This window comes from Mauremys reevesii, linkage group 6, assembly GCF_016161935.1.
Source record: "Mauremys reevesii isolate NIE-2019 linkage group 6, ASM1616193v1, whole genome shotgun sequence".
NCBI classification, from domain to species: Eukaryota; Metazoa; Chordata; order Testudines; family Geoemydidae; genus Mauremys; species Mauremys reevesii.
Genome location: NC_052628.1, coordinates 49,220,640 through 49,231,746, shown reverse-complemented (window position 1 = coordinate 49,231,746; position 11,107 = coordinate 49,220,640). Strand labels below are relative to the sequence as shown.

Here is an 11,107-nt window from a genome sequence, read left to right as displayed (position 1 = left end):
ACTTTGGATCCTATGCAACTTCTGCAAAGCATGGGATGACCTTGTCTCCCTTTACAGTTGCAGGACCAAACAAAGAGGCAACTCAATAGTCCTTCTCTCAACCTCTTTATCCAGGAATTTATGACTCCCACTCTTGTCTAGCACCTCTCAAATCATAAGGCTGATCCCAATTCCTTATTACTTTCATATTTTTTCCAGTTTTTATTCTCCACACCTGTTGCTCTTTCTCATTTAATGTTGTTTCTTCCTCCTTGCTCCCCTTTTTCTCTGCTCTCCTCTCTGTTCAATAGTCTCTCTCCACTCCCCCATTTCTTCATCTCTAACCGTGGAGCCCCCACCTTTCTCTGTTCTTCTCTCCCCACCCCACCTCCTTGGGACACTATCTCCTTTCCCCCAGAAATCTTTGCCTTCTTTTCCCCCTTTGAGTTGACCTCTCCCCCCCAATCCCTCTCAGCAAAGTGCCTCCACTCTCTTCTCCTCACAGGGCTTCTCCTTTCCCTCCTCAGAGTTTTCATCCCAAAGAGGCTACCATTGTTGCTGATGAGGGAAGTCCAGGCTCCCCCTTGCTCAATACCCCATGCCTCTCTCTTCTCCTTCTTAGGAAGCTGATGCCACTGGGAGGTTAGGTTCCCCCTTCCTCTATCCTTCATGTTCCAGACAGAAACTGCAATCCATCCCTGGGCACAGAGCAAAAGGTAGAGACTCTTTGTGGCCCTCCCCACTTACACACTCACACGGGGGGCCAATCACAAGCCACCTCAGATGAGGCCCCAATCTGCTGAATATATATACTATCCCATATTACTTGGCAGCTAATATCAGATACCTGCTGATGTGATCACAGAAGTAAGCCCTATTTGACTGATTAAGAGCTCCAGTCTGGTGCATTCTACATACAAGATTATGCCTGGGGCTTTAGCATCTGCAACCATTAAGCTCAAGGATTTACTATCTTTAATTAATTTTTCCTAGAGTGATACAAAGGGTATACACTAATCTTAAAATCTCTCATCAGTTTGTGTTCAGTACTGCTACTACCAATTAGGGGAACCCTTGATACTTCTTAAGTGAGAATCCCAGCATGGAAAAAAAAAAGAGAAGGAAGTGCAAGTATAAATTGTTATGCAAGGCCTGACTGAAAACAATATGTTTTCTTTGAAGCACACAGATGTTTGTGGCACCAAATATAAAAGAAACATTGCAGCAAAGAAATGCAGGGCCAGATTTTGGTTTTAAATCATACCAAGGGAACAAGGAAGGGCCATATATGTATTAAAAAATGAATAAGAACAGCCGTTAAAGTTACAGACCCGTCAGACTTTCCAGGACCCATAATCCCTATCTCTTGGAAATGAAATTCTACCTCCTGCCTTCTTTACAAAACTATTTCAAGCAAAAAATAAGACACTTTCACACTTGTACCTTTCAGAGGAGATTTCACACACAGGCTGCTATTTTCTAACTGCTCTTCAATATATGGCTTGGGAGGGGGAGCTGTGAAAGAAAAATGCTAAACTGAAAACCAGTATGATATAAATCACTAGATGGGAGTCCGATTACAATAGTTTGTTATTTTGTATAAAGACAAGACTTTGGAGAAGGATTTGGTGGAAGAATGATTCCTACACAACAGTAGGTAAGCCAGGGCTAAGTCAGTACTCACTGAACCAGTAACTTCTCTTCTAGCCCATTTAGTTTCCAAATGATTTTTTTTTCAAAAATTACATTTCTAGTCCTTATATTTCCTGAGTCATACGCTGCCAACATTTTAGCCAGACTCCCAAAGAAAATGGCCTTCTTAGCATATGATGAACTCTGTGTTACAAGGGTGTATGTGATTGTAGAGAGAGGGCTACGTATTCATTTGCTTGATAAAAATGCTTTCAATAACCACAACCAAGAAGAAAGGCAATTCCACCTCACTTATTATAAGCTTTACTTTGTACCTGAAAAGTATACAGTACTGGCTATACACTTATGACATATGATGATACCTACCTTTAACACTGCGCTGTACTAATCCGAAGTATGGGTCATGATTAATACCTTCTAGAGCAAATATTGGGAATTTCCTCCTCCTCTGGGAAATTTTTTGATAATGTCTGGCATTCAATTGCACAATCCACACCAAAAAAATGCTCTCAGAAGTATTTTTATGAGCCTCAGTAATAAGTAATTTCTGGAAGGACTGAACGAACAATACCAGAGAGGGATGAACTCCATTGGAAACAAACCATCCCTGACAGTGTTTGTTCAGACCATTCTTCAAAACCTTCATGATGGGGCTTCCACTACCTCCTTGAGTAGCATATTCCAGAGCTTAACTACCCTTATAGTTAGAAAAATATCTAACCTAATATCCTAATATCTAACCTAAATCTCCTTTGCTGCAGATTTAAGCCCATTATTTCTTGTCCTGCCTTCAGTAGACATGGAGAACTATTGATCACATTCCTCATTATAACAACAGCCTTTAACATATTCTCCCTATTCATATCAGTCTATTACTATTACAGGATGCTACAACCAAAGTTGATGACAGACTACTGTAAAAGGTGCATGCTCTTAATTTATTTATATTCCATTAATAAGTATTGGGCCAAGGACGTCTGGTTTTGCCACACATAGTGAACCGGCTCCAGAAATGCTACATAAGAGCATGTAAGAACCTGGTCCCAACGTACAGTAGCAAAAATTAATACAAATTCTAGGGAAAGGCTCGTTTTGACCAACCATTCTACCCACATGCTGCCTAACTCTCACTCTCACCACAAACTGGGATTCTGTGTCAATTCATCGCTTCACAAATCAGCTTCATTCCCTCAGAAGCCTGTTTCCCACACACTTAGACCCCAGGCAGGCAGGTGGTGCAGCCCCAAGCACCGCCAGCCCTGGAGCCACCCAGAGTCCCTGGCCACAGGCAAGCCACCACTAGCCCCAGCCTGGCCACTGGGGAAGAGTGCCATTAGGAATCAGGAGAGGGCCTGAGGGCAGAGCCATTTGAGCTGTTTGGAGAGGCTCAGCCACCCATGGACCTCCCTCTACCAGCACCCTCTCTAACACCCACAATAACCACTGCCCACCCTTAGTATTCTCCACACAGACTGGCCCGTTCCTTCCTAACAGGCCTCCGCAGAATGGGGACTGTCAGGCTTGCAGAAATTGAAGGAGCTGATTTCTGGAAATAAACCAAAGGCAACCTATATTTCACACTGGAACCACAACTGCAAAGGTAGGCACCCAAATTTGCACCCCACTGCTCCTTCAAACACACAAAAGTGGAAGCAATCCAGATCTGTGGGTCTATTTCCTATCCACCAATACTTTGAAAAGGAGAAGCATCCCACACCATGGGCACGAGCTAGCATCAGAGAAGAGAAATGGCCCATTATTACCAATTGTGAAACCTTGGCCTTGTCTGCAGCCCAAGTCCAATCCCTAAAAAGAAGCAAATGAAATATAAACCCATCCTTTCAACAGCAACTCAACCCAACAAAGATCTAATGTGGGAGACATGGATCCACAGAGATGGCAAGCCAACAAGAACTCCTCTCTTCTTATGAAGGTCATGGTGAGGAGGCTGACGAAAAGATTGCGCTAAGTGGAATGATTGCATGTACAAATGGATAGTTAGGTTTCTTGGCCTCCTTTTAAAAAAAAACTGATCCCCAGACTGAAGTTAAAAAGAAAACAATTCAGCAATATTAATTAGCGTCATCCACTGAGAATAGACAAACATGGGACATTAACTTGATGAATGTGTCTAGTTGCAGAGCAAATTAAGAACTCATTGACCAGTTTGAAGAAGCAAAGAGAGAAGCTGAATGAATAAAATATGCAGGGCAAAATTAATTCCCTCAGTTATAACAGACAGAGATGGCTTGGGCTGTTTTTCTTTAACCGTCCTTCATGGGCTCAGTATCGTTAACTTTTGTGATGTTATTGTAAGTCTTATAATATCAGTGTTTTTCTGGTAGACTCAGCTCCTGGATTCATGAGTATGTGAGAATCTCAGCTAAACCTAAAAAAAGTAACTTTCTTTCCCTTGTGGTTGTGGAGAAAACCTGGAAAATGTGACCCCTAAAGACACAAACATGAGAAGGTGAATAGACACCTCACTGTTGTTATCTGGTGAAACTGTGTGCTTCCTAAGCTAACCTCGTGATTTTGGGGGCCCTTGGCTCATGCTTTCTGAATGCTTGGGGTTGGCAATGCTGCAATGTGAGACCAGACTAGAAGATAATAAGGTGATTAGTAAGTCAGCATGGATTTGTCAAGAACAAATCGTGTCAAACCAACCTGATAGCTGTCTTTGACAGGGTAACAAGCCTTGTGGATGGGGGAAGCGGTAGACGTGGTATATCTTGACTTTAGTAAAGCTTTTGATACTGTCTCACATGACCTTCTCATAAACAAACTAGCGAAATGCAACCTAGATGGAGCTACTATAAGGTGGGTGCATAACTGGTTGGAAAACCATTTCCAGAGAGTAGTTATCAGTGGTTCACAGTCATGCTGGAAGGGCATAACGAGTGGGGTCCCACAGAGATCAGCTCTGGGTCTGGTTCCATTTCTGAGTCTTGCCCGCATGCTCGGGGTTCAGCTGACCGCCATATTTGGGGTCGGGAAGGAATTTTCCTCCAGGGAAGATTGGCAATGGCCCTGGAGGTTTTTCGCCTTCCTCCGAAGCATGGGGCAGGGGTCGCTTGCTAAGGAGTGGGTGGATCGGCTTATGTGGCCTGCATCTTGCAGGAGGTCAGACTAGATGATCATAATGGTCCCTTCTGATCTTGAATTCTATGATTCTATGATTCTATGAATATCTTCATCAATGGTTTAGATCAGGGCTTCTCAAACTGGGGGTTGCGAGGTTATCACATGCAGGTCACGAGTTATCAGTCTCCACCCCAAACCCTGCTTTGCCTCCAGCATTTATAATAGTGTTAAATATATTAAAAAGTGTTTTTAATTAATAAGTGGGGGGTCACACTCAAAGGCTTGCTATGTGAAAGTGGTCACCAGTAGAAAAGTTTGAGAACCACTGATTTAGATAATGACACAGAGAGTACACTTATAAAGTTTGCGGATGATACCAAGTTGGGAGGGGTTGCAAGCGCTTTGGAGAATAGGATTATAATTCAAAATTATCTGGACTAACTGGAGAAATGGTCTGAAGTAAATAGGATGAAATTCAAGGACAAATGCAAAGTACTCCACTTAGGAAGGAACAATCAGTCGCACACATACAAAATGGGAAATGACTGCCTAGGAAGGATTACTGCAGAAAGGGATCTGGGGGTCATAGTGGATCACAAGCTAAATATGAGTCAACAGTGTAATGCTGTTGAAAAAAAGTGAACACCATTCTGGCATGTATTAGCAGACGTGTTGTAAGCAAGACACAAGAAGTAATTCTTCTGCTCTACTCTGCGCTAATTAGGCCTCAACTGGAGTATTGTGTCCAGTTCTGCGTGCCACATTTCAGGAAAGATGTGGACAAATTGGAGAAAGTCCAGAGAAGAGCAACAAAAATGATTAAAGGTCTAGAAAACATGACTTATGAGGCAAAATTGAAAAAATTGGGTTTGTTTAGTATGGAAAAGAGAAGACTGAAAGGAGACATGATATTGCACCTGCCCAGCAGCACCAGGTAGGGTTGCCAAACCTCCAGGATTGTTCTGGAGTCTCCAGGAATTAAAGATTCATCTTTAATTAAAGATTATGTCATGTGATGAAAACTCCAGGATCAGGTCCAATCAAAATTGGCAACTCTAGTGCTAGGGCATCCACCCCAGCTCGGGGCAGCCACCGCGGGGTTGGGGATAGGGTGACCAGACAGCAAGAGTGAAAAATCGGGAGGGGGGTGGGGGTCATAGGCGCCTATAGAAGAAAATGTCCCAAATATCGGGCCTGTCCCTATAAAATAGGGACATCTGGTCACCCTAGTGCAGGAGACTGCGGCTCCGCCGGGGGCAGCCCTAGCACTGGCAGCGGGGGGGAGGCACACAGTCAAGGGCCGCCACTTCCGGGATGCCACAGGGGAAGGGTAGAACTGGGCCACGCGAACATACCACCTGGCGGGTGCGGCGCGATGCATTCTGGGAGTTGTAGTTTCCCTGACAACAGCTCCCGCGCCGTCATGGATTTTGCGACTGTCTCTGCGCCGGAGCTGCGTTTCCTTCAGGCGCGGCCAGGGCGCCTCGCGCGGGGTCCTCGCAGCGACGTGTAGGAGCCGCGGTGCAGGCTGGGTCTTTCTCTTTGCGGCTCGGGCCAGCAGCAGCGCGATGGGTGAGCGGCCGCGCCGGGAGCGAGTCCCCCCCCCAGCACGGGGCTGGCCCAGGCACAGCGAGTCCCAGGGGCTGGGGCCCATAGGCAGCCCCCGCCCGCCCCTGGCCGGGACCAGCAGCGCTCGCCCGGGGCAGAGGGTTCCTCCCCGGCTGGGGTCGGCGGCGCCGCCGCGCTCAGTTGGTGGCTCCGTTTCCGAAGCGCTAAAGGAAGCGAATCCCGCTGAACACGCGGCGTTGCGAGCCCGCCCCGGATCGCAGCGCTGCGGGGGAGCATCGCGGTGCTCGGGGTGTTAGGGGGGGAACAGCTACGTCCGCTCCTGAGGTTTGAACAATCGGAGCCCGGGTTGACCCAGTCGCTTCATTTCTGCAGCGGGTTTAGCTGGGCGCTGTTGTCTCGTGCTTGTAGTGTGTGGCACTGATTGTTTTTCTGTATCCTGCAAAATTCTGTTACTTAGGTAAGTGCCGTGGGCTTCGCACTGCCAGGAAGCTTCGCAGCCACCGACGGGATCAGAAATGGCACGACAAGCAATACAAGAAGGCCCACTTGGGTACTGCCCTGAAAGCCAACCCCTTTGGAGGAGCTTCCCATGCGAAGGGAATTGTCCTGGAAAAAGTGTACGTGAAATCAAAGTGTATACTGATGAGATAAGCTGTGAACGTGTTCTGTTTATTGTGCTTAGTGTCTGGTAGGGTTGTTTTACTCCACCTAATAACATATGATCATAATATATTTGTAGCCTTTGTTAATTTGGTTGCAACTCTGTTGATTTAAAAAAAAAAAGTAACCCTGATTTCTGCACCATCTGTTGCCTTTTTTGAATTCATTCAGGGCAGAGTTTCAGGCTTCTTCATTTTTTGTAATTAATAGTTAGGTCTGGGTCATCAAATATCTATCTACTTTACGCACAGTACCATCCCAACATTATTGTACATAACACCTGAAAGACCAGTGGTTCTTAGATAGCTATATTTGGGATTTAGAAGATTGTTTGTAAATCCTGTGTTTTAACATAGTTCTTCCTTATGCTTAACAAAAATGAACTATGCCTGCAGTTGTTGCTACCTTTTTTTCCTAATCTACTTCTCCCGAATAATATGACTCAATATATCTTCTTGGTCTGGGGAGTAGCTATGTGACCATTCAAAAAGGGGATGTCATTTCTCCAACATGGGCATCTGCTCTCCAGAAAGAAAATAGACACTTCTTAGACTAGTAGAAGAAAAAAACGTTATTAAAGGAAATCTTTAGTGATGAGTGAATTTCAAAGGAGCTGTTGGTAACATCAGTTTGAGTCGATTCAGAAGTTGTATATCTTCGTTGTGACTGCCGTTTTAATAGGATCATAGAAATATAAGGTTGGAAAGGGACCTGGAGAGATCATCTAGTCCAGCCCCCTGTGCTGAGGCAAGACCAAGTATACCAACACCATCCATGACAGGTGTTTGTCTATTCTGTTCTTAACAATTCCAATGATAGAAATGCCACAACCGGTCTTGGAAGTCTATTCCTGTGCTTAATTATCCTTTTAGTTAGTTTTTATCCTAATAGCTAACCTAAATCTCTCTTGTAGATTAAGCCCACTATTTCTAGTCCCACCTTCAATGGACATGGAGAGCAACTGATCACTCTTTATATTTGAAGACTGTTACCGGTTCCTCCTGCATCTTTTCTCAATACTAAAGATTCCCAGTTTTTTCACCTTTCCTCATAGGTCAGGTTTTCTAAATCTGTTGCTCTCCTCTGGACTGTCCAATTTGTCCAAGAATTGGGAGGCTTAATGCAGCTCTTTAGACTCTTCGGCCATGCTGCCAGTTAATGGTGCAGTTTTGTTTTGTTTTTTACTTTGAAGAGGGACATTTGGTTTCATGAGATGTATTTAAACCAGAAATTAACAATTTTGGTTTTAAAAAAAAAAAAGCTTACTTATTTTACCAAACAAAACACTTTAAAAATTATAAGTGGCAGTTTCCTTTATGATTATTCCTGAATGTGGAAGCTGAATGAGAGTTGGGTGTATAATATGGACACCGAGGGAAAAGAGGTAGAAGGATTCTGCAGCTGTTCCTGAGGAGAAGAGCTGGTACTTTGTAAAGAGCTGCGGGTATCAATTTGAAGAGCCAACTCTTTGTTACAGCTCTGTTGCATTTATTAAAGAAACTGCTTCTTTTGTGCCCCTCTACTCCAATTTCAAATGCTGTAAGAAAGTTGAGAGATTTGTTTTTTAGTTTAGTGTTTACTATGTACATTATACAATTGATGCCAGCAGATGGCTACTTTCAATTACAGCAATTACTTTTTTTCATTTCAGTGGTGTAGAAGCTAAACAGCCCAATTCTGCCATCAGGAAATGTGTCAGAGTTCAGCTGATCAAGAACGGCAAGAAAATAACAGCCTTTGTTCCTAATGACGGTTGCTTGAACTTCATTGAGGTGAACAATGAATCCCTAAAACTTTTTTTGTTGTGAATTGGCTCCATGTAATACAGCTCAAAGTTACATTATTGGCCCTATCAGTGCAGGGGCCTGTGGTCATCTGAAGGAAATTATTATTACTTTCTGCTTAGTAATATTTTTAAATTTCAAGTATCTTAATCAAAACATGAGCACTTACAGTACATTTACATGTAAAAGGTTTGTTCAACCAACTGAATTTGCTTTTCTAAATATTCTTAAACTTTTTTTTATTTGGGTTCTCATTTGACTGAAAATTGTTTAATTGAACTTAGTAACAATCTTCCTTTCTTTCATTGTAGGAAAATGATGAAGTTCTAGTTGCTGGCTTTGGTCGGAAAGGTCACGCTGTTGGTGACATTCCTGGTGTCCGCTTCAAGGTTGTCAAAGTAGCCAATGTTTCTCTCTTAGCCTTGTACAAAGGCAAGAAAGAGAGACCACGATCATAAATTCCTGTCATGCCATCTAGGCTACTAATAAACTTCAGTTTGATAAACGGTGTGGTTTTTCAAGTCCTCCATGCAATGAAATATTGGGGCATGTGTTCTGATGAACATTTTTTGAGTTTACTGTTGCTTTTTGAAACACTTAAAATATTGTGCTAGTGCCTAAAAACATGAAACTATTTTTAAATGAAATTGGCTTTATTTACTCTAAACTAAATTAAAAATTCCCCAGTATAAATGCAGAAAAGTGGATGTTCTCAATTTAACATGCTGTTAGATCTAATATCTTTTCTAAGCCATGTCTACACTACAAAATTATGTTTTCCTAACTTATGTTTGTGTACAGCCACCAGAGTTATAAAATTGCTAATGTGCGCACAGGTGGTTCCTAGTGTCAGTGGTGCGCATCCATTACCAGGACCACTTGCATCAATTATATTGGGGCATTGTGGGTTGCTCTTGAAAGCTAGTAAGAGTCAACATAAGCAATGTAATATCTCCACTGACTGTGTGTCAGTCCAATTACATTGACCATAACTACTCTGCTGGGTGTTACTAAATCAAAGTAGAGAGGCACTTACATCGGTGGGAGCCAGATTTAAGTTGAGACACTTGCACAAATCTTGTTAAATTAATACATTCACCTGCTTTCACTCCCCATGAACTTTACACTCTAACAAAAAAGAAGCTGAAGAATCTAGAGATGGCAAACGAATAATGGGTCAGGATATCTTTACAGGGTCGCTGGCTTGTTTAAGATGATATAATTTAATTATTTTTGCTTGAACTTCCTCGGTGGTATCTGCGGTGCCACAGCTGCTCTAGCATCCTTCCTCCATCCAGCTTATCTAACAGCGTGAACCATTGTACCATTATGATCTTTGTATGCATGGGGTGAGGATGCCCATTGTCCTTCAAGGCGAAGCTACAGGACTAAAGTGAGGGGTCCTGAGGCAGGATGCGGCAGGTTTGTGGTTGCTGAAATCCTGACCACCTCAGTCTCCAACTAAGCCCGTCGGGGATGGCTGTAGCAATGCTGTCTGCTTCAAGCACTGGGCTCATGGGCGGGATCTTTCAGCCACGTTACAGCGACAGGAAGGTGCCGGCTGCAGGCAAGAAGGGCCTGGCTCGCTGCAACTCATCTTGCTCTGAACCCGGCCTAGAATATAGTTGCAGAGCAAATATGAACTCAGTGACTAGTTTAAAGAAGCAAAGTGAGGAGAAGCTGAGTGAATAAAATATGCAGGGCAAAATTAATTCCCTCAGCTATAACAGACATGGCTTGGGCTGTTTTGCTTTAACCATCCTTCATGGGCTCAGTATCGCCAACTCTTGTGGTGTTATTGTAAGTTTCATAATACTGGTATTTTTCTGGTACACTCAGCTCCTGGACTCATGAGAATCTCAACTTCACCTAAAAAAAAGTAATTTTCTTTCCTTTGTGGTTGTGGAGAAAACGTGACCCCTAAAGGCACAAACACATCAATCGTGTTATGTGGTGAGACCTTGTGCTTTATAATCCAACCTCATGATTTTGGGGGCCCTTGGCTTGTACTTTCTGAACACTTGGGGTTGGCAATGCTGCAATGTGACACCAAACCACGCACGCACGCACCGCTGATGCCAGTGGGTGCAGAACATGCCAGGGCAGGCACCAGCCTTGGGAGGAAGGGAGGGTGCAAGGACACATTTACCTGCAGAAATGGAGCAGGCCCCTGGCCCATAGTGCAGCGGGCAGCCACCTGGGGGGTTGGGAGGCTGCGGCACGGCCAGGGGGCAGCCGTGGCACTGCGGGCAGGGCACAGAGCCAAGGGCCACCGCATGTCACACGGGGGGGAAAGAGCCGGACAGGCTTAGCGCCTGGAGGCGGCTGCGCGATGCATTCTGGGAGTTGTAGTTTCCCTGACAACAGCTCCCGCGCCG

The 11,107-nt window shown here is 44.2% G+C and overlaps 1 protein-coding gene and 1 long non-coding RNA gene across 2 annotated transcripts; one reads left to right on the top strand and one right to left on the bottom strand.

Annotated features, from left to right (window-relative positions):
• The first annotated feature begins 6,137 nt into the window (after nt 1–6,137).
• On the top strand, nt 6,138–9,234 carry LOC120408261 (40S ribosomal protein S23). Its single transcript, XM_039544972.1, has 4 exons — nt 6,138–6,288; nt 6,743–6,902; nt 8,597–8,717; nt 9,041–9,234. The coding sequence occupies exons 1-4, from the start codon at nt 6,285–6,287 to the stop codon at nt 9,185–9,187; spliced, it is 432 nt and encodes a 143-aa protein (XP_039400906.1). The 5' UTR covers nt 6,138–6,284; the 3' UTR covers nt 9,188–9,234.
• Nucleotides 9,049–11,103, bottom strand: LOC120408264. Its single transcript, XR_005600571.1, has 2 exons — nt 10,879–11,103; nt 9,049–10,343 (listed from the first exon to the last, which is right to left on the bottom strand). It is a non-coding gene; the product is annotated as an uncharacterized LOC120408264 (long non-coding RNA).
• Nucleotides 11,104–11,107: the final 4 nt, after the last annotated feature.

What these genes read in the sequence shown, in the direction of transcription:
- LOC120408261 (XM_039544972.1), top strand. An exon ending in GGAATTGTCCTGGAAAAAGT is followed by an intron (nt 6,903 to 8,596) that starts GTACGTGAAATC and finishes TTTTCATTTCAG; the next exon opens with TGGTGTAGAAGCTAAACAGC. An exon ending in GTTGCTTGAACTTCATTGAG is followed by an intron (nt 8,718 to 9,040) that starts GTGAACAATGAA and finishes CTTTCATTGTAG; the next exon opens with GAAAATGATGAAGTTCTAGT.